This window comes from Boleophthalmus pectinirostris, unplaced genomic scaffold (genome assembly GCF_026225935.1).
Source record: "Boleophthalmus pectinirostris isolate CB_2022bp ecotype Guang Dong unplaced genomic scaffold, ASM2622593v1 HiC_scaffold_11, whole genome shotgun sequence".
NCBI classification, from domain to species: Eukaryota; Metazoa; Chordata; class Actinopteri; order Gobiiformes; family Gobiidae; genus Boleophthalmus; species Boleophthalmus pectinirostris.
In genome coordinates, this window is record NW_026570994.1 from 9,494,364 (window position 1) to 9,521,892 (window position 27,529).

At 38.4% G+C, this 27,529-nt stretch overlaps 1 protein-coding gene across 1 annotated transcript in view; it reads left to right on the forward strand.

Moving 5' to 3' along the window:
• LOC110153222 (neural cell adhesion molecule 2) overlaps positions 1-27,529 on the forward strand; it is a 591,924-nt gene that overhangs the window by 455,506 nt on the left and 108,889 nt on the right. The window contains exons 6-7 of the mRNA XM_055165721.1: positions 1,409-1,526; positions 19,670-19,839. Of these exons, the coding sequence (XP_055021696.1) occupies positions 1,409-1,526; positions 19,670-19,839 (288 nt within the window). The remainder of the gene's footprint in view (positions 1-1,408; positions 1,527-19,669; positions 19,840-27,529) is intronic.

Here is a 27,529-nt window from a genome sequence, read left to right on the forward strand (position 1 = left end):
TTTAGCCGAGTGTTTTTAGGGAGGAAATCTGCATGCATATGGTGACGCAAAAGTGTGTGGAATTTGATTGTGTATGCATGCCAGGCGGCTAAATGGTGATGATAGATGGTGATGTATGTGATGTAAACGCGTACGCGACGTGAGCAGATCTGATCAGAGTTTTGCGTCTTGTGCGGTGTAGACGGAAACACTACAGCAGAACGTATTCAGCTTTTCCACTCTGGATGGTGGTTTCAGATTTTTGTGTTTTTAAGCCCCAAAAACACCGTCACTGTCTAAACGAAAGGCACTTCTGATAAAATATTTTGTCTTTTTACCTATTGTTTTGGTTTTTTGTGTGTTTTATTTTCTTCTTTTCATCTTCATTGCCAAGATACATTGTATATGTATATGTTAAAGACACATGTTTGAAATAAAACAAATGAACATATAATACCTGCAAGCATTCTTATATAAACAGGACCTTAGACTGTTGTAGTAGTAGTTGTAGCAGTGATAGTTGTAAGTGATACGTTGCTGTGGCTCACGCTGTGGGTGTTCTACATCTATGTTCATCAGTTACCATGGTGACACAATGCACAGATTAGAAAACACTGTCAAAAAAGGACAGGTATATAAAAATATTATTGACCCCGAAGGAAATTAAAATTTCTGCAGCAGCAACAATGAAATAAACATAATAATCTACTTTCTAATAAGTGTAGTAGTAACAGCAGTCGTACTTGCTGGTCAATTATGAGTACTGCAATCGGTTGGTTGTAGATGGGCCATCACATGCTTGTCTCCATGGAGATGTTAATGCTTTACCTAAGATCTTCCACACTTTGGCATTAAATTGTTCAATTGTTGGTGGGTTTATTGCTCAAAAATACCTTGACAAATATGCATTCTTACTGAGATCTCTCAACGGATCTGATCTGTAACTTGGCCTGGTCGTGTCACCCGCTTGTGTCCATGCAGAAGAAGTTTCATAGTGCACCTTTTACCCAATTTATTTGCATAAATCTTGTTTTATTGTTGTGTATTATAATTAAAATTTCATATTTTTAGCCCTACATCACAACAGCACCGAGCAAGACTTAAATGCACATCTATATAATTTCTGCTTTTCTACTTTATCATGCCAAAGTTGTTTTCATGAACCTCCAGAAAAGATCGCTACTGAAAAATGAATACCTGATCTACACAGAAAAACACATTTTCAAACTACCAAATACTTATTTCCAAAATCTCTGAGCAAAGTTGTCTGAAAGCAGATCAATTTAAATTTCCATTCCCATTTTCAAACCCCCAGGCAAGAAAAGAAACCATCTTTGTAGCTAAATCATTTCAAAACATCATGTGTACTTTTGACTTTCTTTAAAAAAAACTATTCAGACATTTTTGTATCTTTTTTATGTCTCTGCAGTGCCTCCGGTGTTGTCCGTTTTCCAGCAGTCCTTTAACGCCACGGCTGATTACCAGGAGTCTGTCACGTTCACCTGCATCACCTCTGGATCCCCTGACCCTCTGGTAACGTGGCACAGGTAAGCCCACTGCTGCACTCCACTTCCTTTTACTTCAATCATTTTATTATACTCCAAATTTGCATGTTCTCTTCTGCAACTAAATTTATCAACAGCATAGCACAACATTTAACAGTGAGAAGCACTCGAACCAGACCTTCTCCCACATGCAAACTCTCTAGGCTTTTCAATATTAGCTCTTAGCATCAATTGGCAGTACACATATTTTAATGAATAATACTATTAGTGTTGTTATTTGGCTGCGCATTACAAATGTATCATGAAATTAACTGATACATAATGCTTTTGTTGTAGTAATTGTAGTAACACTAGCAGTAGTAGAAGTGGCAGAAGTTGTGGCAATAGTAGTAGCCATAGTAGTAGTAGTGGCAGTAGTAGTAGTTGTGGTAGTAGCCTTCGTCCATGGTATCCATCTATGCTATATATATTTTGATTCAATACTGTTTTAAAATAATTAGAATTGGAAACTGATAAGGTTCCTTTAGAATTCCAGTTGTATTTGATACTTGTTCACATCAGTTTTACTATAATTGATTGACTTGACAGAAAAATATATATGTATTTTTTTAAAGCACAATACTTGAATATCCATTGCGCCCTATAGCGTTTCAGCAATTGTAGTTATAGGTATAGGTATTGCAGTAGTAGTGCTGTAGTCAAAGTACAGTCATAATAGTACATTTAGGGCTTGTTTACGTGAAAACGCTTGCGGGTGAAAATGACAAAATATTTTATCGGTTAAAAACGCAAAAATCTGAAACCACCCTCCAGAGTGTAAAAGTTAAATACTGCCCAAGACACAAAACTCTGGTCAGATCTGCTCACGTCACGTACGTCACACAGTACACACAAACAAACATGTCGGATCATTTCCATGCGTCAGACCTTCAAGCTGCTCTGGCAACTCTAATAAACTTACAGGAGCGAAAGAAGAACAAATACATCAATTCCTTCTAGGACAATCTCTGAGCAAGTTGTCTGAAAGCAGATCAATTTAAATTGCCTATTTCAACCCCCAGGCAAGAAAAGGAAAACCATCTTTTGCTAATCATTTCCAAAACATCATTGTGTACTTTGACTTTCTTTAAAAAAAACATTCAGACATTTTTGTATCTTTTATGTCTCTGCAGTGCCTCCGTGTGATCCGTTTTCCAGCAGTCCTTTAACGCCACGGCTGATTACCGGAGTCTGTCACGTTCACCTGCATCACCTCTGGATCCCCTGACCCTCTGGTACTGGCACAGGTAAGCCCACTGCTGCACTCCATTCCCTTACTTCAATCATTTTATTATACTCCAAATTGCATGTTCTCTTCTGCAACTAAATTTATCAACAGCATAGCACAAACATTTAACAGTAAAGCACTCGAACCAGACTCTTTCCCACATGAAACTCTCTAGGCTTTTCAATATTACTCTTAGCATCAATGGCAGTACACATATTTTAATGAATAAAACTATTAGTGTTGTTATTTGGCTGCGCATTACAAATGTATCATGAAATTAAACTGATACATAATGCTTTGTAGTAAACACTAGCAGTAGTAGAAGGGCAGAAGTTGTGCAATAGTAGTAGCCATAGTAGTAGTAGTGGCAGTGTAGTAGTTGTGGTAGTAGCCTTCGTTCCATGGTATCCATTCATGCTATATATATTGATTCAATACTGTTTTAAAATAATTAGAATTGGAAACTGATAAGGTTCCTTTAGAATTCCAGTTGTATTTGATACTTGTTCACATCAGTTTTACTATAATTGATTGACTTGACAGAAAAATATATATGTATTTTTTTAAAGCACAATACTTGAGATATCCATTGCGCCCCTATAGCGTTTCAGCCAATTTAGTTAAGGTATAGGTATTGCAAGTAGTAGTGCTGTAGTGAAAGTACAGTCATATAGTTAGCATTTAGGCTTGTTTACGTGAAAACGCTTGCGGGTGAAAATGGACAAAAATTTTTATCGGTTAAAACGCAAAAATCTGAAACCACCTCCAGAGTGTAAAGTTAAATACTTAGTGTTTCCATTATACTGCCCAAGACGCAAAACTCTGGTCAGATCTGCTCCCGTCACGTACGTCACACAGTTACACACAAACAAAACATGTCAGATCATTTCCATGCGTCAGACCTTCAAGCTGCTCTGGCAACTCTAATAAACTTACAGGAGGCATCCCAACAAATGTACAGAACATGCAGAGATACTATTAGTGACCAGAGAAGGGTCTGCAATTACCTCTTTCAAATTCTGGATGCACCAGTTCGTCTTGGCGAGCCAGACGACTATAGACGAGACTTGGGACAATGGTGGGACAACTTTGTGGAAGGAGTAGCTGATGAAAATGCGTGACGTGAAAACTTCCGTATGTCCAAAGGTGCTCTTGTTGCTTTAAGTACAAGCCAACCAAATACCCAATAGAATTCCACACACATTTGCGTCACTGTATGCTCTCAGATTTCCTCCCAAAAACGCTCGTCTATACGCGGAATAAAAAGTGAAGATGCCACTTTTACGTCTTCTGTTCAGAGCGTCATCGTATAAACGTAGCCTTAGTAGTGGCCTTGCACCTATAGAATGTGTAATAGCTAGTAGTAGTAATGTTTGGGAATTATTTAATGGTAGTATCTTCTCCTAGGGTTTGAAGCTTATATCCTTTCCCCTTAAGTATTATATTTGCATTCCTTAAGTGTATTAAAGTCCACTTTGCAGTCTGTTGCCTCTTTTCCAATCCAAAATACATGTATTAGACTGTGATGGATGTGTGTCCTGAGGCGAGCTGCAGGTTAAGCTGATTTTAATGCACTGGACGAGAATCAGAGGACACCCTGAGGAAGCGGGAAGGACTTTTAAAAGACTGGCATTTGGTGAAGACATGTAGGGGGGAGTCTCACATTTAAACATGGGACTAAAGCGAGCATAATGACTTCACCGCCCACACTTAGCTTTTATGTTCTGCCGTTTAATGCAACGTTTCACTTCAAACTCTTACCTGTTAAGTGTAGAGAAAGGCCGACAATTTATAGAAATATCAGCATGATTTAATAGTGACAGACTTGTGTTACTTAAAGAACACATATTATTCAAAATGTACCTTTGGGAGCTTTTTAACCATTTAAATAATTGCTAGAAAAATCAACGAAAAATTCACTTGCTCCATTTTAGTCCACAATTACATTTACTGCAAATGCTTTTTAACATTTACAATAATAGACCCAGTAACCGTAGGTTGTATCCATGAAACGACTTTCAAGCCAAGTTAAAGTCAATCCTGTGAAGGAAAACTAGTACATCTATGTCCATTCTGCAACGCTGTGTCCACGTTTAACTTTTATCTCTATTTATTGAGAGCACTCTCCTTGAGATTTTTCTTTACAAAATTTATCTTGTACAATTCTTGCTTCAGAACAACGGTCAAGTTTCAAAATTATCACATTTTAAGGGAAGCAGAAGTGGTAATAACTTCTGCCACATGCCGTATAAAGAGCACGAAAATTACCTAGATGGTAATGACTGCGTCAAGAATTAGAGTTTCCTGAGATCAATTGATTAAAATTATACCGAAAACACAGAGCAACATCACAAGCCCTGTATGGTGAGCTAACTGAACACTGAAATTACTACTAACTACAGGGAAGTGCTTCATTGCATTTTAAACTCCATACATCTTCACTAGAATCATTATTTCAGCCCTGGAAACTTTCTCTTGAACAAAAGGAAAAAATTTAGCTGTTAACTTGACATTCTTGTGACTCACAAAGGAACAGAATTTTGAGCTTAGAAATGCAGGACTAATAATAAAGGGTTATTCAAAAACATGTGAATGAAACAAAACACAACTTTTTAATTTAACAGCATTGTAACATAAAAGAAAGTTTGGTGGAGAGCCCGTCATCTGCTTGTTTCCAAGCCAGGAATGTTCTACAGTATAGTAGAGCAATAAAAACTAGCCAGGCTGGTGTCACCTAGTGTTTCCGCTCAATTTAATTTCTTTCCAGCAACTAGGTCAGGAATCAGAATACACTTTTTTGCAAGAACCCCGGAAGTTGAAGACTGCAACAAATTTGCTGTGGTTTTTTTGTGGTACAACACAACAGTAAACAAAGCGGTCGAGATGGATGTAGATGAAGACAGATATTCTGTGTGGCAACGATTCCCGAGATCGAATTTAAAGCCGGAACAAAGAGAATGTTTGGTGAATTTTATCAAGGAAAAAGAGATTTTGCCCCTTCTACGGGATTGGGAAAAAGCTTTTTTTAGCCCCATTAGCAGTGCATTACATAAATCATGACTAAATAGCAACGAGTGGTTAAATAGAAAAAACAGCGAACGAATCCTAACGCTGCAAGGTCAGACAGTTTACATGAAGTGAAACCGGCAGATGAATCAGGCTAAATAAAAACACCTGTAATAGAATAAATGCAAGATAAACTACTTTAATGCAATACTGTGGATCACTGTAAACAAAGCATAACATGTCCATGTTCACAAGAGTCAGTTTTGTGTAATATAGGACCTTTATACTATGGGGAGCAATAGGAAAAACTAGCAAATGTAGTTTTAATGATGGAACAGCATGGGAAAGAACACAGGGAGCATTTGTACACAGCCAGACGTCCAATCACGCGACAGTCAAGCACTTTAATTATTCGTAAGATTACATCTGCCATATGGTCCGTGACACTGAAGAACACACTGGCAGATTGGCGTCTTTGGTAGTTCATATTATTGACATACATGCTCATTTACTGCATATGTGTTGATATTTGGACTGTCAGAAATGTAAATAGATTAGAAGAGTGATGCTATGGAAAACAGGCTACTCAAAGCTTGTATCATTAGAAAGAATCAAAGGAGTTGTGTGAAGGTTTGATGGCAGTCTTAAAGGCCCTGTGTCACTCTATTTTCTGATCTATGTTGTAATGTTGTTTCCTTGTCAAAAACAGACCTGGAGTAGTGTTTTGTCTCATTCACATGTTTAACACACAAACCTTGCATATTTATTCTGTTTTTCTCTCAAACTGAAAACACTGTTCCACCTTGTTATTTTGTAATACAGAAAGTGCAACTTTTTTCAGGCACCTTCATTACTAGAATTTTGGATGATTTGAGCCTTCAGCTTGGCAATCTCTTCTGAGCTAAAAGGTTAAAAAGCATTTACAACACAACTTCACAAGTAGAGCAGAGCATTTTGCGCTTGGGAGATGTAGACAGACTAATAATAAAGGGTTACTCAAATGTGTCAATGAAACAAAACACAACTCCAGGTATGTTTTGATGAGGTAACAACATTTTAACATAAATAAAGCTCACATTACAATTGATTTAATAAGGCTTTTTGTTAATTTTTTATTTGCTCGAAGCCTGCATCAGTTTCCTTCGTGGAAACCGTCTGGGCAGCTTTTCGTTATCGACTATTTTGGGCACTTTTATTAACCCCTTGGGATATTTATTTAACTTTCCCAAATCCTGTAGGAAGAGGGGCAATAACATCTTGATAAAATTGATTAAATTCACCAAACATTCCCTTTGTTTCGGCTTTAGATCCTCGATCTCGGGAATCGTTGCCAACACAGAATGTATGGCTTCGTCTACATCCATCTCAACCACTTTGTTTACTGTTGTGCTGTTCCACAAAAAGAGACCCAGTCATGGCTTCACAGCTCTTCTCTGATTGGCTGGTGCGCGGTCTACAACTTCCGGGGTTCTTGCAAACCGTCTAGTTTATTCCGATTCCTGACCTAGTCGCTGGAGAGAAATGAATTTGAACGGAGACACTAGGTGGCAACAGCCTGGCTACTCACACACTACATCCAAATATCATTTAATTAGAAGTATACCTGGTACTAAACTTGGACTAGATCAGGACTAAACCAGGACTAAAACAAGACCAACCTAAGTCTACTTTAAAGCCAAATATTGTGCAGTTCTTGGAGATGGCCTCAAAACTGCATTCATATTGAGATACTGCACAGTCATTACTAGCTGCTCTTGTATTCTTGTGTCTCTGCCGAAGCGCTTTCTATTAATTATTTACAAAGTATTAATTAAATAAAATTAAATTCACTAACCAAAAGCCCCGCAGAGCCATCTAACCAGAAAAGACCACTGTGGGTTGGGGTTTTCATCTAACCAAATTACCTTTAGTAAAATAGTTATTTGGACACTGAAAGGTGCATTGCGCAACTTTTAAGGTGGAGGCTCCGTCACCTGCTTTTCTCCATGGAGATGTTATTGGTTTGTCCAGAATGTTTCACCGCAGAGATTAAACCTATCTAGGCTACATTACAGGTCAGATCTGTGGAAATGCAACTCTATTCACAGATCGATTTATTGTATTTTTGAGCAATAGAAACACCTGTAATGAATAATTGTTAGATGTGAGGTGTTTAATGTCATACCATGGAATATTCCAGGTAAAGCGGTAAGATCTCCATGGAGACAAGCAGGTGATGGCCTCGAATGTTCCACAGTATGACATTAAACAGCTCTTAGATTTAGTCAATTACAGGTGGTTTTATAGTTTAAAAACACCTAAAAAACAACAACAACAAAAAAACAGGCATTCTGACTGTCAGCGGGATCGCCTCTCCACAGATCTGACCTGTAACTTCTGATTTGGTCTCTATGAAGCTAGAATGGTTTAATGCCATACTGTGAAAAGCAATAATATCTCTATGGAGAAAAGCTTTAGAAGCATCCTCCACCAGAAAAGTTACACAATGCACCTATAAACATAATATTTTATTTGGCTTTCTAGTGCTACCGTATTCATCCTGAGCAAACAGCATTTCATGATTTATCCATAGAGGTCTATACACAGAACCTCCAAATCAAACAGTGCAGGAGTACAAGTCTCCCAATTACCTCTAAACATCAGATGCCCTGCCGATGTTTGTTCCTGCTCACCTGGTCTCACCTCACAGTGTCTCAGAGGACGCGTCTCAGAGCTACAGAGAGAGAGGAGCTTCATAAATGTTATCCCGGCGCTCTGTTATGCATGGACGCTTGTTTAGATTAAAACTTCAGAGTTGACATTTATACGGCGGAGCATTTATTCTCACAGAACACAGCTGTTTGGGAGATGGAATTGTTATAGTGGAAAGTTAACTTTTTTGGCCTCTGTGTTGTTGCCTTACAAAATTCTAATCTGCAGCTATGGCCTTGACTTAGTCATCAAAAGTGCTGCATTCTCCCCGTGGTACGGCCTTTGTGTCGTTGGGCAAGACACTTTAACAATCCTTCCTGTGTATAAATGCAGTTGTGTCATTATGTTTATGGTAGTGGAAGGGCAGTGGCATTTGAAACAGATTTTAGATTTTAGGTTATTAGTGTTAATTCAAAAATGCCCTCAGTGATGCAATTTTTTTTAGTTTATCCAGACTTCAGATTGGCAAAAATGTTCATTGACTCATTCATTGAGGGTAGGGACTTGCAAGTCGTGACTTGGACTTGAGTCAGACTTAAGTCACTATTTTTTGGACTTGAGCCTTGACTTGATAAAATGGAATAAGACTTGGGACTTGACTCGGACTTGAGGCCTGTGACTTGAGAAGACTTGAGAAGCACTTCTAAATCTGTATTCGTTCTATTCTGATCCTGTCAAGACATTTGTAAAGGAAAAAATTGCATTGCTACAACTCTTATATACTCTATAAATACTCATTATGTAAATATACTTTGACTTTATAAGTACAATTTATCTTAAAAATCATATAAATTGCAAATCTAAGCTATCTTTGGTCCTCTGGTTTAAAGGTTTGAAATGACTTGAAGCACTGACTTGAAGAAAGCAGACAACTTGGATTTGACTTGGATTTATAAGCCAGTGACTCGAAACTCTGCTTGGACTTGCCTGTATTTGACTAGAGAAAACGAATCACATTAAAAGACCTGATTTTAATTTTTTTCCCTCAAAATGTTTATATCTGTATGTATTAGAACTAGTATAAGACTAGAGTTTTCAAAAGCATCATAAATCAGGTACTACATTTTCTACTACCTTATCTAGTTTCGGTGCTAGTTTTAGTATTTCAGTATTTAGTGTATCTTTAAGCAGGTATCTATACCAAAGCTTTTCTGAACAGCTTCATCTTGAGTTTAATCAGAACTAGAGTAAGACCAAATGGTATAATACACTAATATATTAGTATTTTGTCTTGAAAATTGCAATATTGTCTAAAAAAGAGCTTTCCTTTTGGTATCAAAATCTGTCAAGTATCAAGTTTTTGCTTTTATAGCAACATTTTGTTAGAATTTCTGGTAAAAGACCACATGATGATATTAAAACTGATCATATTAAGAAAACTATTATAATGTTACGTTGAAATTTATCGACAATCAAAAGTATACTACATTTATATTGTCAATGGCAGTATTAAATTGTACCCTTTTCATACCATTGAAATTGGATATGGAATTATATATAATGACAGCACTGGGAAGCTCCAGTATTCAAAATCCAGCCTAAAGCTATTCCTCACTGTCACGCCAAGGTAGCCATTGCTGCCGCTCATATATTGCCTGCCAACTTTACTTCCCACCCATAGGAGAATCACATTTCAGCCTTTCTTTAATAATAAAATGTAAAACCAGAGACCACAGCGCTGCCCTGTCCACTAAGTGTCAAATCCTGTCTGCTCTTCATCATTTTCTCCTTGTCATTCTTCGCTTTTTTGAATTAAAACACACCAGAGGGAGTGAAGGAACCTGGGCGTAGACAGCTATCACAACAGCATTCGCGTTAGCTCCTCGACGCCTGAGCTCTATTGTTGTATTTCCTGTCAAAGCAAATGTTTTTCTCTCTTCGTAGCCGGGTCCGCTTTGCCTAATGGACTACCTGTCACAATAACGCCATTGAGTGTCCCTCCCCAAGATGGCCGGCCTTCATTTCCTGTTGTTATTCTCACGAGGTCCTCTTCCGTGCGACTTTCGATTATCTTCTCAGCGCCATTTGAAGCTAGCCCTGGCTTTGTGCGCCCGTATATAGAATTCAATACGTTTTCAAATTGCCTTTTTACATTGAAGAAAAATGCGAATCAGTGGAAGCAGCTTTGAATGCAATCGCGTAATGGTAAAGATGAAAATACGCCAGGCTATCTTTTGCATAGGCATTATCATAAGTATGGAAAAAAGTAGGTAAACAATATCAGCGAATATTTGCAAGTTCATTTTAAAGAACTGCATCTGAATATGAATCAGATTGCTCTTTGAAAATGTCTTGTGGTCTATTCTATAAAAATAACATACAATTTCAATAATGCAATTCAATTTCGTGTTGATTTTGCGGGATCTATCAGAGGAAAACTAAAGGATTGCCTTCACGTCGTAGAATTTGATGTCATAATTTCAGATGGACGGCATGGGCTTATGTAACTCTATTTTTTGAGAAATATCCAAAGGTATGAACCACAAATCTCGTACCCTATCATTACTTGTCAGGAATTGGCTCCACAAACTTGTCATATTAATCTGATTGTTTCAAGAGCTTTCAGCCGAGTACAATTACAGATTTGGGGTTGAATAATAGCACAATTAAAAAAATACTAAAAAACGAATATATGCTGAGATCTCAAATATTAAAGTTGTGCTAGTTTATGTGGATAGGCTCAGTAATTACAAAGATATTAACAATGAAACAGGTCAACAAATTGGCAATAAGTTGGAGTTTGAACTGGTGGTGGGAGTTTCAAGAGTTCATTATTTTGTTACATTTTTTATCTTAAAAAATTGTGAAAAACAGAACTAATTCAATTTATCAAGAGTTTGCGGTGATCCAAAGTTATTCCTCACGTACCTTATACATTATGAGATTCCTAATTATTCACCATGATGACTTTATAAGGACTTTCCACAACTGTCAAAGACAAGAGTGGTACAACTACTGTGCTAATGTGCACTTCCTGATAATCAGACAATAAAATTTGCATAGACTAAAGACAATAAAACTAGAGCAAAGATAACAACAACCAGCATGCTAAAGCGCACCTCCGCATAATCGGACAATAAAACTAGCATAAAGCTAACAACAACCAGCACAGTGACTACTGATAATCTGACAATAAAAGTAGAGCAAAGCTAACAACAACCAGCATGCTAATGCGCACCTCCTGATAATCGGACAATAAAACTAGCATGAAGCTAACAACAACCAACATGGTGACTACTGATAATCGGACAATAAAACTAGATTCAAGCTAACAACAACTAGCATGCTAACACGCACCTCTGCATAACTGAACAATAAAACTCGAGTAAAGCTGACAGCAACTAGCATGACAAGGTGCGCCTCCTGATAATTAGACAATGACATTTGAGTAAAACTGACAACACCCAGCATGATGACTACCGATAATCAGACAATAAAAGTAGAGCAAAGCTAACAACAACTAGCATGCTAATGGGCACTTCCGCATAATCGAACAATAAAACTAGAGTAAAGCTGACAACAACTAGCATGACAAGGTGTGTCTCCTGATAATTGGACAATAAAAGTAGAGTAAAGATAAAAATGTCTAGCATGCTACCGTGCACCTCCTGATAACCGTACAATAAAACTAGATTAAAGTTAACAACAACTAAAGAGAAGGCGTGAGAGAGACACTTTATAGATCCTGAGGGAAATTCAAGTAAGAGTAGCAGGCTAACGCGCACCTCCTGATAATCTGACAGTAAAACGTTTCATAACAGCACTCAGCAGACAGATTTAGACCAAAAGAGCTGCTTACACAATATATCTGTACTGGGGCCTCTAACCGCTGCCATCTAAACATAATCTATTGTTTTAAAAGTTTGATTTGATCGTCACCAACAACATTGAACTCCTCTGGCACCCATGCAGTGTTTGTTGACGCTAGGAACTTTTCAATTTTATTTGACAAGAATATGCTTTTGTGGGTCTCGTGCAGGTTGCTTCTGTCATTCCAGTCTCCAGAACAGTGGCAATTTCCCGGAGACAATAAGGCAGGAGAATGAGGGATGAGATGGAACAAAGAGACCCCAGCCAAGGTCACCCTGCCTCCACAGCTGCTCGCAACTCTGGATTCTGGATTCACTTTCACTGTGTTTGCTATTGGGCTTTTGAGTTATCTTACAATCTTAAAACATCATAGTAGTAGTACTACTTGTTGTTCTTGTGGCAATTATTGTCATAGTAGCTCTTGTAGTTGAAGTAGAAATATTATTAGTACCAATAGTATATATAATATGCTGTATAATGTCATAGTAGTTGTGGTTGTTGTCATCATAGTTGCAGTAGTAGTAAAAGTAGCATTACTAGTAAAGGGCTTTTGGGTTGCCATACAATGTAAAAAAAAAAAAGTGTATTGGTTCCAGTAGTTGTAGTAGTAGTAACTGTTGCTGTGACAGTTATTGTAGTAGTAGCAGTAGTGGTAGCAGTTACTTTGATACTTTCAGTACTACTACTACTGCTTCTGCGTTACTAGTAATGGTATATAGTAGTAGCTGTTGTCGTTGAAATAGTTGTAGTAGTAGTAGTAGTAGTGGTGGTGATGGTAGCAGTTGCTTTCAGTACTATTACTACTTCTGCATTACTAGTACCGGTGGTGTTAGTGGCAGTAGTAGCAGTTGTTGTTATAGTAGTTTCTTTCAGTAGTAGTAGTTTTGTTCAGAAGTACAAAAGAAAAAAAAATTGTAGAAGTAGTAGTTGATGTCGTTGTGGTTGTTGTAGTCATAGTTGCAGTAGTAGTAAAAGTAGCATTACTAGTAAAGTGCTTTTGGGTTGCCATACAATGTTAAAAAAAAAGAGTAGTAGTAGTAGTAGTTGTTGTTATGGCAATTATTGTAGTAGTAGCTGTTGTAGTTGAAGTAGTTGTAGTAGTGATGGTAGTGATGGTGGTAGCAGTTACTTTGATACTTTCACTACTACTACTACTATGGCAGTAGTAGCAGTTGTTGTTGTTATAATAGTAGTTTTTTTTAGTAGTAGTAGTTTCGTTCAGAAGTTTCTTTGTATTTCTGTATGTATCGGTTCCAGTAGTAGTAGTTGCTTTGGCAGTTATTGAAGTAGTAGCTGTTGTCGTTGAAGTAGTTGTAGTAGTAGTAGTGGTGGTGGTTACTTTGATACTCTCAGAACTATTAATACTACTACTTTTGCATTATTAGTAGTGGTGTTGTTAGTGGCAATAGTAGCAGTTGTTGTTATAGTAGTTTCTTTCAGTAGTAGTAGTTTCATTCAGAAGTTCTACTTCTGTATGTATTGGCTCCAGTAGTAGTAGTAGTTGCTTTGGCATTTATGATAGTAGTAGCTGTTGTAGTTTAAGTAGTATTATTATTACTAGTACAAGTAGTAGTTGACATAGTTGTGGTTGTCATAGCTGTAATTGTGTTTGTAGTAATTGTAGTTACACTAGCAGTATCAGTTGTAACTGTTTTATTTTAGTGTTTTACAAAGGAAACAAACTAACTACATAAAAGCACCATACCCAATACTTATGAGTACTACATCCTCTGATACTTCCTTGGCTTAATATACCACTGGATAGTAACATTGATTAATGTTGTTAAGAAACTTTCCTCTCTGTAATCCTTCACTTCTGGCCAAATGTTTGTTTCAAAAAAATCAATGTCCATTTGAATAATTATCCATTTTACCATTTTGACCACCGTTTTCATTTATTTACTTTTCCCACATTTGTATTTTGCACAATGACTCAGGGTTAAACCAGGCAATTGGATTCTGCCAGCAGCTCTTTTTGCTAATAATATGTTTTTAAACTCGGATGATAGAAGGTCATTTGAATTTCAGTGTAGAGGATTTGTGGGTGCACTAGGGGCCAAGGTAACAGCTCTCATAACAAGGACAGCTTACCATAATGTGCTATTGTGATGTCTGACACTAGGGGGCGTGCTCCTGGGCCTCATTAGCATCTGCCCCCTCAGGTTCACTTGTAATATAAATCCAGTACGCAGTGTTTGATAGAGACAGGTGCTACGCAGATTAGCGTTGTATTCAAATGCTTGGACCAGCTGTATTATGTCATTATAGGTTTTATGAGGAAATGTGTGTGTCTTTCAAAGGGTTTAGCACAGCACATTTGAAGTAATATTGACTGAATATTTCTGAAGAGGAGAAGGACTTCATTAGGTGAACTACACCGAAAAAGCCCTCATTTGAACCAAACTAAATAAGCTTCAACAATTTTTAGAGATGGATTTTTGAGAGAATACCAATATCTGATACTGAAGTTTATCTTTTCAAGAATTATTTAACTTTAAAGTAAAGATCACATATAAAATACTGCCATATAATGTTTTTCTATTTCTATTTTGACTCATTAGTTGGTTCAAAAAGGGCACACAGTGAGCGGGGCAGTGCTCAGTATCGAGAAGAAAAGATATCTGCATATATATATAATATATATATCTAGAACAGGGGTCGGCAACCCGCGGCTCTGGAGCCGCATGCGGCTCTTTAGCACTCCCCTAGTGGCTCCCTGGAGCTTTTTCAAAAATGAGTGAAAATGGAAAAGGAATGATTTTTTGTTGTTGTTGTTTTAATCTGGTTTCTTTAGGGGTAAAACCCTCGTTCATCTCTGGTCATGGATCTGATCCATCAGCTGTGTGTGCAAACGCAAACATAGGAAAAGTGTTTCAGCAGAACAAACAGATGAGCTGAAGCGGGGGGTGGTGTCCGGTGCCTCCACCTGAGAAGCGTTTTCCCCGAAAAAAAAACAAAAAACAAAAAAAACACGTGCGCAGACGGACGCTCAGAACAACATATAATGAAACAAACTGGATTCATGCTTCTGTCTGGATGCTTTGCACCACCTCGGAACCAGGCCGCGGTCGAGCGTGGAGGACCGGAGCAGCCCGCCCGGACCTGTGGTCCACAGCGCATTCTCGCTTTTCCCGCACAGAACCAGCGCACAGAGGACGACGCGGAACCGCTCGGACCCAGTCCTTTGCACGCTGGTCTTGCTCGCCCCCATCTGGAACCAGGACACGGAGGACGAAACCTCCGGACAATCTGACCAACACTGGACCCCCAGCCCCGTCTTGAGGAGCTGCGCGCTGACTGCTCCCGTGTATTTGGCGCTGCTGCCCGAGCTCAGAGCTTCTGATGTTGCGTAGAAAGTTGTACATGCTGCTGTTTTATGAGTGCTCCTATGCACGATCAGAAGAAATGCGACTGCTGCTCTGAATACTTCCATCATCGTCGTCAAAGCAACAGGTAAACGTCGGTCTACAGACGGCGCACCGAGTATGAGAGGGTCGCAAAAGGGGTTTGTGTAATCATGAATGCTCATTTTGTATTTGTAGCCTACTTAGTCATTTTAATAGTAGGGTTTATATAGCTAATACACTGACAGCCTATGTTGCGTTCATATTAGGCTTATATAAGGCTTTTAATTTTTTGCTGCTCCAGGCAGGTATGTTTTTTGTTTTTTTGGGCCAATATGGCTCTTTGAACATTTTGGGTTGCCGACCCCTGATCTAGAAGAATTAGTACCAATATCAGCCGATACCAAAACTGGTACAGATATGCAGTATTTAACTTTAGGTGAATGCAGTATTTAAAGGGACAGTCTGGAAGTTTGTACATTGGACCTGGTTTCCTAGTGAGCCAGAGTGTTGGAGACGTGTGGAGACACTTTTTAAAATATTCCATCCAGTCCTTGTATTTGCAGAGGTCGCTGGTGCTAGGCTAGTGCATGTCAATGGCCATAGTTAGCCTGCCACTAAAAACAGTCTTACCCACTCTACAAAACACCTGAAGCAAATCTATTATTACGCCAGACTATCCATCTAAAAGGTCTGTGTTGTTAGAATAGTGTTTGAAATAAAACCAACCTTGCATTGGATGAATCGTTGCATGTTCAGGGACCATTTTCTCATATATCAGTCCGCTGCCAAGCTTTCTATCAGGAAGAGCAACTCGCTGTTGCTGCTGCTCAGATGTAAATTCTTCAAATGCAAGGTTGGTTTTATTTCTAAAATGATTCACACAGACATTTACATTGACAGTCTGGCATTATAATTATTTTGCTTTGGGTGTTTTGTGGAGTGGATAAGACTGTTTTTAGTGGCAGGATAACTATGGCTATTGACATGCACTAGCCTAGCACCAGCGACCTCTGCAAATACAAGGACGAGATGGAATACTTTAAAAAGTGTCTCCACACATCTCTAACACTCTGACTAACTAGGAAATGAGGTCTTATGTCCAAAATTCCAGACTGTCCCTATAACTGTCAGTGCAGTATTTAACTTTGACCCAATTCAGTATTTCATTTTGATCTAAGTAACAAGCAAACACAATATATTTAAATTGTTGGTCAACTTACAGCCTCTTTTATGCAACACATGTGCAATTGTGAATTCAGTAAAAAGATATACTAAAAATAAAAATCACCAATTATAAGATGATTGTTTAGAATTTACTTATTCAATTACTGTCATGTGAAAAAGTACATAGTACAACATACAAAACTACAAAGTGGCCATTTTGAGTGGGCTTGCTGGTTTCCATTTGAACACGTCTGACCTGTCCAAGAGCTTTTACCAATCCTACCATAACACTGGCCTCCACGCTGAAGAGAGCATTGTGCGGAGGAGTTCAAAGTGAAATAAACCTGGCATGTTGTCCACTGTGGAGCATTGGGACTTAAGGTCTATTTCTTCAGTTGGAGTGACTCTTCGGACGGCGAGCTGAGGTGGTGATGGGTCAGTGGAAGGATATTTCACAAGTTTTGCTCCTGAGGTGGTAATAGAAGAGGATGGAGGATTCTTGTTCTGTATGAGTAGTGACATTGTCTGGTCAGGTTTTACTCATGAGGTGGTAGTTGAAGATCGACTGATATTGTTTTTTTGGCTATCTATGAATGATTTGGATTATTTTCCCCCAATAATTATAATGTAATTTAAATTTATTACAAATTCAGCCACAAAGAGAGAGACAGCTGTGTTGTCACTTTTAAGCAGTTATTTTTTCACACTGAAGTCTTTTAAAGATGAATTGCGTAACTTTTTTGCTGTAAGGCCTGTCAAATGCTTTTCTCCGTGGAAATGTTTGTGCTTTAGAATGTCTGGAAAGTTTCATAGTATAGTATTGAACCTTTCTATTTTCTTGGAGATGAACCCAAACCAATTACAGGTCAGATCTGTGAAGAGGCGACCCTGCTCACAGCCAGAATCCCTGTTTTTCAAGGTATTTTTGAGCTATAAAACCACCTGTAACTGAATAAATGTAAGGTAGAACATTCCAGGCAGAGCAATGGTGTATCCATAGAAACAAGCGAGTGATGGACCCACCACCCGAAAAGTTACACAGTGCATCTTTAAGCTTCATGTTTAGTCTTTAAGTAGTAGATTAGCCAAACCCAATCTCAGCCTCTTCTGGAGATTGAAGGCTGATGATCAAAATGCGAAAAACTCCAAATATCTGTAATGGTAATACAAGAGGATAGAGGAATCTAGTTTTATAGTAGCGACGAGTTTTGCATCACTTTAGCAAAACAGCTTTGACATTTAAAGCTATTGAAAGTTTGCAGCGCTCTTGTTTCCCTTAGTAACAAATGACCAAATTAGCAAATGAAACAGACACACATCCATCCACCATTGTATCGTCAAAACACATTTCATCCTCATGTTCAATAAGTAGCAACATTAGCGTTCACAGCCCCACTCAAAAGCCATTTAGCTAGCTCCCTCTTCCATAACCGAACACCCTCGGAGTTTAAAGACTGTATTTTTTCCGCATGGCAAAGTTTGGAGTCTTCAACGTGCCGGGACTCGCGATGCCACCCTACAAATCTTCTGAGCGGCTCCAGTCATTTCAATTAAACTTCCAAAACAAGTCAGAAAAAAAAGTCTAGCTTTGGATTTTCCCATCTCGGTAAATACCTTGGAAGTGTAGTAATGTGCACTTAAAAGATTAAGTCTTAATCAGTGTTGGACGATAACAAAGTACAAAAGTAAAAATACAATACTTAAGTTACAATTTTTAGGTGCCTGTACTTTTTCCATCCATCCATTTTTCGTTTTACTTCACTATTTTTGGGGGAGCAGCCTTTAGCAGGGACTCCCAGACTTTCTTCACCTTCACTACATTTTGAATCCTGATTGAAAAGTTCCACCGAGAGACATCGTCCCTCCAGCGTGTCCTGGGTCTTTCCCCGGGGCCTTTAATACCTGCTGAAATGGCTGAGGATTTATTTTTTAGCACATCTTAACTGGCTCCTCTCAATTGGAGGAGCAGCGGCTCTACTCCCAACTCCTCCCGTGCAAACTGAAAGCTCCTCACCCTATCTAAAGGGAGCAGCCTAGAAACCCTTAAAAAATTCGTAGCGCTTGTATCCGCGATTTGTCCTTCCGAATCACTACAAATCAAAATCACTGACCATTTTGATGCTTTACTTGCTGGCAAAATCGAGAGCTTTCGCCTTTTCGACTCAGCTCCCTTTCACCACAACGGTCCGATACAGCGACCGCATCACTTTTGCCGAAGCTGCACCGATCCGCCTGTCAATCTCACGTTCCGTCCTTCCCTCACTCGTGAACAAGACCCCGAGATACTTGGGTCGATTTTTGTCATGTGATACTTTTACTTTTACTTGAGTAATCTTTTGCCCCTGTATCTGTACTTTTACTTAAGCAACAGAATTGAGTACTTCATCCACCACTAGTCTTAAATGCAGTATTTTTGTTTATTTATTTATTTATTTTTGACCTATTGCTGTATTTTACTTTAACCCAATGCAGTATTTAACTTTTGGTCAATGCAGTATTTAACTTTTGGTCAATGCAGTATTTAACTTTCGGTCAATGCAGTATTTAATTTTTGGTCAATGCAGTATTTTACTCTAACTCAATGCAGTATTTAACTTTAGGTCAATGCAGTATTCTAAATTAATCCACTTTGACTTTGACTCAATGCACAACAGTATTTTTGCTTTAACTCAATACAACATTTTACTTTGATCCAATGGAGTATTTTTACTTCGACCCAATACAATGTTTTACTTTCACAAAAAAGTAGCCAGCTTTTGATTTTCCCATCACCGTAAATACCTTGGAAGTGTAGCGATGTGCACTTAACGGATCAGAGGATGTCTTAAGTGCTCAGATTACAGGTTTGTAAGTCTGTAACAGGTCTATGTGTCTATGTGATGTTTTTCTTTCATTTGCAGGAAAAACCAGCAGTTGGAGCCCTCGGAGCAGTACATCCTGAGTCGGTTAGAAGGAGGGAGGAGCATGCTAACCATCAGGAATATTCGGCAATCAGACGGAGGGACGTACTCGTGCCGTGCCACCAATAAAGCGGGCGTCCAGGAGAGGGAGCTGTTTCTCAAAGTGTTTGGTAAGATGACTTCTTTTTATTACAAATGGCAGCGATGGGATTTGACTGCACTTTTACATTTACAGTATAAAGTTGTTAAGATTTTTAGGCATCTTAACTGTGTAATGTCCAAACAATCTGCTGGTTTATTTTAAGCTGCAACAAAATCCGCCCTCTTTGTTGCAATCTGGTAAATTCTCCATGGAGATGCATTTGCCAAAAGAGTATTTAAAGCCACAGTATGTAACTTTATAGCCAAAAAATAGACTAAAATAAAACCACGTGTGTGTGTTTTTTTTTTCCTTTTTCGTTGGAATTTGTTCTTAATGTGAGCAGGCTTGTGTCTCCACAAACCTGACTCTTATTTGGCCTGGAGGAGAGCCTTTCCCTGCTTGAGTCCATGGAAATATTGTTTCTTTGACTATAATCGTCCACCTCTATGAAGGGGTGTGGATATGGGTGTGCAAAAATATTGAAATATCGCTATATCATATCATTTAATTTGATAATACAGTATCGATACCGTGAGCTGCTGTTTCGATTTAACATATTTTTTAACTAAATTATTTTGTGAAAGAGCTAAAGTTGGGTAGCCAGGCTGGTGCCACCTAATGCCTCCACTCAATTTCGTTTCTCTCCAGCGACTAGGTCAGGAATTGGAATACACTAGATGGTTTGCAAGAACCCCGGAAGTGTGAGTTTGGGCATCAGGCAATCAGCGAAGAGCCATACATTCTGAGTTGACAACGATTCCAGAGAGGGAGGATTTAATGCCAGAATAAAGAGAATGTTTGGTGAATTTTATCAACAGGAAAAACGTTATTGCCATTCTTCCTACGGGATTTGGGATAAGCTTAATATACGATTTAGCCCAGTTAGTGGCGCATTACATACCTCAATACCAAATAGAAGCAATTGGTTAAATTTTAAAAAAGTACCCGCTTACCGTCAAGCGAACGAATCCTAATGCTGAGAGGTCAGACGGTTTCCATGAAGTGAAACCGGCTGATGAATCAGATTAACAGTAGGGTTGCCGCTGTTTTGATGAGTAAAATGGGCGTTTTTCATCTTAACTTTGCACACTTAGTTGTTTAATGAAGAGTTTTAGTATCACAGCCATGATTTAGCTTTTATTTTTTACAAATAAATCAAATTGATTTGAAATATATCATCGAATCATACTGAATCAAAAGTGCACTGTATCAAAAAAAGTATTATATCATGGCCTATGTCTTGAGGTATCGACAACTTCTTGATGATACCCAGCCCAATGAAGAATGTTCCAAAGTATGGTTTTAACTATTTTTGTGGAATCAAGCAAATGTCACACTCTGTCCAAAACTACAGAGTGCACCTTTAAATTGCATATCCACTGTCTTTGTTGCAAACTCGTAAACTGTCCATAGAGATGCATTATCCTAAAAAGTTCTTGTTAACATCTTCAAATGTCCGTTGGTTTGACTTGAGGCTAACTTATACTTGATGAAACAATCTCGATCTCTGTGGCTTCCATCTAACCAATCATTTACATTACAAGGTGGTAATCTGTGTCTATAGTCCACTCCAAGTATTTCTCAGATGTGGAATACAATACACAAGGCCACGAGGAAGACTGCCTTTAATAATGGGCTAATATTCTATAGGTAATATGGATTTTACGGTTGCATTGATCTGTATTTGAACACAGTGAGCGTGTGGAGATCCTTGGCCTTTACACGTAAGTCCTTTTTATACCAGGATTTTCCTCTTTATGAAAACTACAATAGTGAGAGTGTATGAAGGGGCTCAGATGCTGTAAACATGTCAGTAGAGATGCTGCTGGGTTGACATGGTAAGTGAAAACGTATTGGATTTGAAATATCTTTTTTTTTTTTTTTTTTTTTTTTTAATCTTGAGTGGAGAGTGCTTTTAAACTGGCAGATCACCGTGATAGTGAAAGAAATTACTGGAAAAGAGCCATTCACAAGAAGTTAATGATGTTTCTCAGTACGCTTTTATCTTCTGGACACATTGTTCTAGGAGTTTTGTAAACTTCAAATACAGAAGGGTATCTTGACATGTTTTTGACTGTTTGTATGGCCGCGTTAGTGCTACAGTATAATTAATAGTATTAGTAGTTAGAGGTAAAAAAAAAAAAAAACTTTTTTTTTCTTTCATTCCATGGTAGTAGAAAGTAAAAGCCAGACTTCAAAAAATTCTTCATGTAGATAGACACGTTTTATGCCATACTATACCTTATTTACAGATTTTTGGATGACATCACAACATTTTATACATCAATATTTATAACAGATGGGGGCAACTAAAGTAGATATTGCTAAAATGAAGGGTTTTTTTGTAATCTAGGGTAGTTGCTAAAATATATGATCAGATTCAACATTTGGATATTTTACTTTTGGATATTTTACAGCAAAAACAATGTAATCAATAGGAAAATCTGTCTCTGAAACCCTTCAATAGCCTAAGTAACAACATTTCCATGGAAACAACCCAAAAGAGCCCCTTCTCAAGCCAAATTAGAGTCAGGTTTATGGAAATGCAAGCCCACTCGGAGTAAGAAAAGCATGTTTTCAGTGCAGTAACACAACCAAGGTGAAAGGTGAAAAACCATATGCTTTTATTTTATTCTAGTTACATACTGGGGCTTTAAAGGTGAACTATGTAACTTTCTGAGTAAAGAGTCCATCACCTACTTGTCTCCATGGAAGCCTGGAATGTTCCACAGAAATGCATTAAACTTATTTATCCTTAATTTACTCTGTTACGATGTATTATTACTCAAAAATACCTTCAAAAACATGCATTCTTACTGTGTGCGGGATCGCCTCTCCACTGATCTGACCTGTAATTTGACCTGGCCGTATGTCTTGCTTGTCTAAATGGAGATTAGTACAGTATGTTTAATGCCATACTGTGGAATATCCTGGGCAAAGCAGTAACACAGTAACACGTTGCACCTTTAAGTAGTCATTTTCAGCTTTTTTGTTTTGTTTTGATTAATTTTTTTGTAAGTCGTGAGTGCTTTAGTTTGTGTAGATCTGTAAAATGTTTAGTATTGTAATGCTAAAGAATTAACCCTAGAACCAGAAGATTTTTAGTTGGATTCCTCATACATGTCTCCTTTTTACCATTGCCGGTACCTCTTTGGAGTTTTTATAGAGGTTGTGCCCGTACACTTTATGTGAATTATATCTAGGCTCTATAAATACTCTGTCAATATGCTAACATAGGGGTAGCAGTAGATCATTAGAGGACATTAAACAGCCAAGTGTGCCACGACATGCCAGGGTCAAAGTTCAAATGGACACTTTTATAGCCCCAGCTTCAACCACCGCAATTATCTGCGGCTGAGATAATGGTCCCGCTCCCCCTCCGCCAAAGGCCTTCATCATTTTTACGGAAAAATTAAAATGTTTTATACTCTCTTGACCCCCGTCCAACTAGCTTCGCCATGGCAACAGGCTCACTCGGCCACTCACTGCCCACAGCAATATGGCAGCATTTGGCCTTTTGTCTCAGTCTCTTCAACGTCTCTGTCCTGAAATATAGATTAAAAAGGTAATTGTTTTACTGCACAAAACGTTTTTACTAAACAAGGATTTTATACAAGAACATATTTGCAGTTTGTATTTCCAGATTTATTCAAGTTTGCGTTTGAGACATGGCGTAGGGTCTGCCACCTGCTCGTCTCCTTGGTGATGTTATTGCTTTGCTTAGAATGTTCCACAGTACGCCAACAAACTTCACCAGGCCAAGTTATAGGTTAGATCTGTACAGAAAGAACAAAAAGGTGGCTGTTTGCTGCAGGTGTTCCAATCAGAAGGAGCAGGTAGAGGGTGCTCTTGGAAAAAGGATCAAAACTCAAACACAATGGATTCCAGGCACTCCAAACAAATAGAAAAAGTAAAAAATCACACGAGGGGAAAAATGTAGTTAAAAGGCCTTTTCACTATATTTTTCCTTGTGCGATTTTTTACTTTTTCTACTTGTTTGGAGTGCCTGGAATCTGTTGTGTTTGAGTATAGGTTAGATCTATTGAGGGGCAAGCCGGCTCACAGGAAAAATCCACTATTTTAAGGCAAAAAAAGCACCAATAATTTACTAAATGCAAGTCCAGCCTGGTGTCCTCCGTTTGTTTCATCTCATAAAGATTGTTCAATGTCGCTACATGATGTTAGGAACTATAAATCGTCCAAGGCACAGACACACTGCGACAATGTACATGATCTGTCGTGGAAAAGACCAAAGTTTGTCTGAGGTATCTCCAGGTTCAGTGTGCTAACGTGTCCATAACTGTAAAGGTTAGCTGAGGCTAGAGTGTTCTGGCGTTTATAAAAGTGCATCGATGAAAGGGAATCGATGAGAGATGGGTCAGTTAGGTGGTCTGTTGGTCGCAAATACTGATAATAGACATGGAGAGAGGAAGGCTCAGACTGCACTAAGATTACAAATGATCAGACAGGTTTGATATCAGTCTCAGCTCGTCTTCGGTTCAGAGTTTGATCTTTGACCCGGTGTCACTCTGGGACCTACAAACCACAATTTTTAGCTATGATTCAAGTTCACAGCGAAGATCATAAATCTTTCATTACAGACGAGCAAAATATGACTCCAAGCCAAATAAGAATCAGGTTTGTGTAGATGCATGATCACTCAGAGTAAGGATGCATGTTTTTATTTTAGTCCTTTTTTTTTTTTTTTTTTTTTTTGCTCAAAGGTTACATACTGCATTTTTTTTTTAGAAATCATGAGTATGTATGAAAAATGTGCAGTGGTCTATTGCCGTTTGATGCCATAATACTAACATCTCCATGTCGTCAAGAGAACGTACATACACACCCAAATCATGAATGCAGTGAAAATAATAAAAGACTTACTTGGAGTGTTATTTTAATCACATTTCATTTTATTCCATACATATTTCTCTCAAATCATAACCCCCTCATCTTAAGAATACAACATCTCCTCGCGTCCGCCACCATAACAGCCACATATATTCCAGCTCGGAGCCAGGCTTTCATGTTTCTCACTTTATATTTCAATTACCAACGCGCCCACTAAAAATTTCAATTCCTATTTTCACACGACTGCCGGCTATTTCCTCACAGATCACCGGGACAGCTCATGAAAATGTATGGCGATTTATGCTCAAGTCATCAACATCTTTTGGCGTTGTGAAGGAGCGCTCGGCCCTCGAAAATGCACATTTAAATGAGGGAGTTAAGGGCGTTGAGGGATGCAGTTGTACGTTAGTTTTATTGCCTCTGACAGCGCAGGTGGGTGGAGGCGGGGCATATGGGTCGGGGGGGTGCGCATTGGGTCTCGTTTAGACATTTGCATAATGATTAAGTCTCGGAGGTGTGACGAGGGTGAGTCAGCGGTTTTTCTAAAGATGTTACTGTCATGGGGAAGGGTGAGTTAGCGCGCAGACGTGACCTTGTGTGGACACTTGGTACGGAGGGGAAAAATAGTCCTGTCAAAAGATACTCACTTTAACGTACAGGCTCCGGGGATGACAGTTCAAGATGGTGCACTCTGGGAGCTCCTGTTTTCATCTATTTCATGTTTAACAATAGGCGCGTGCTCCGGCTAATCTGCATCCAAGATCAGTAAAGCTGTTATTAGTTTGCCAGTAATGTTACAAAGTAGGGCATTAAACATATATTGCGTTTATTCAGTTACAGATGTTTGCATTGCTACAAACACCTTAAAACATGTGTACATTTTTAAACAATATATGTATTATTTTTTGCAACCAGTATCACACCACAGAACCCAACAGTAGCCCAAAATGTATTCCCCATTCCACCCAACCCCACTCTCTTCAACAATAATGCAGTGTTTACCAAACTTTTTTTTTTTGGGAACCCATATTTTAAAAGTTACAAACCTTTGCGACACATGTCAATAGACACTGTTCGTAAATCACAAAATAAAGGTGGATTTGAACATTATTGAACATTAATGAGGATATTTTATTGTTGACTGAGTGATCACGTCTCTTTGAACAATTAGTATTACTCAAGTTTTAAATGAAAAACAGTCATTGAAGCAGCAATAAAAGGATCCATAAGTCGCCTATTTGGACATTAAATGTAGCCCATTTCTTTATCTTTTCAACATTCAATTGAACCAGAAATATTAGAACAAAATTAGGCAATAAAATGATTACAAAAAGATTAGAAATTATACAAAACATGTCTTAACATTTCAACTCTAATGACATAGGTGGGCCTGTCTGCGTTTTTGTACCGTGTTCTAGTCCGGGCTGCAGCAGGGGAGCACAGCAGCAGATCAGGTGCAGTGTTCAGTCTGTTTCTGTGCTTTGTCTTCATTTTTGTGAGCACAGAAAATCCCAGATCACACATATACAGTATGTAGTAGTGAAAGGAATAAGCATCGAAATACTGCCCCTACTGAGGACAAGATATTCTGACGAAACACTTATCCAGAATGACGATAATATATTCACTGACTCACTAGCGCTCTCATGTGTCAGAAGTGCATATTGCAGACCTACATGCAGATCGTGACAAGGCGACCCAAAAAAAAAACTTCTTGCAACTCACCTGAGGGTCGCGACCCAGTCTTTGGGAAACAATGCACTAATGCATACAGTGAGCAGCATACTCGCCTCTCCACAAATCTGACCTGCAACTTGGCCTAGGGTTACCTGCTTCTTTCCTTGATTAATGCAATTGTGTCTCTATGGAGATTAAAAAAAAAAAAAAAAAAAAAGCTGCGAACCCTTTACCAGAAACATTACGTGCACCTTTAACTTGAATTAATTTCAGAATGTGGTAAACTGAACAAACAGCTCTATCCTGAAATATTGATTGTGTCTTTTTCTTTGTTGCAACTGATATTTGGGGATCAAACTTTAGTCCAAAATGCTTTCAGCTAAATTTCCAGAGTTTATTTCTGTGGTATTGCAAAACAAAAATCAATTCTGTCAGTCGGACAAAGGCTTTGGAGTGAAGGCATTTCTCAGCACATCCAAGGGGCTTCTTCAGTTGTTCTCCTCGTAAGGAAGGAAAACAATAGTGATAGCCAGTATGCTAATAGGTGAAAGTACCATCAGGGGCCTGAACAATTATGCTAATAGGACTCAGGCACAGTTCACACTTAGTGCAGTTCAATAAACCGAGCTAAAAATCAGGAACTGTAAACAAGCAGTTCAGTGTTCAGTTCAGAGTAGTTTCAGTGTAGTTAGCTCCTCCCCCCAGGCAGATATAAGTCAGTGTCCAGTATGAGCTGCGAAAAGTCTTCTATCAAATTCTTTTGTCTAGTTAGCAGAATTTAATTTTTATTTGCTATAGATCCTACCTGGATGATTGAGGACACAGACATTTTTTGTCAATTGTGATCTTATTTCTTATTGGGAGTTGTGTGAAACTTTATAATGAATGAACTAACTAACTATCTGAGGTTAACAAAGCCTTCTCTTGGTGACATTTTGTTCTCGCATTTATAATTTCCAACAATGGTGCATGAATAGAAACTCCCTTTAAACCCACAAGGCCTTTCTGTTGAAGTCTATTATCTTGTATTCTGTCATGAATGGCTTCAAACTCCCTTTCTCATTATGGACAATGCAACACAATCATATCTACACTATTCAAAAACATCAGATTCCATTGTACCTGCTTCAATACACCACGTTAGCATTCACTAATTATACTAGAAATCTATATAAGAAATCGCTATTTAT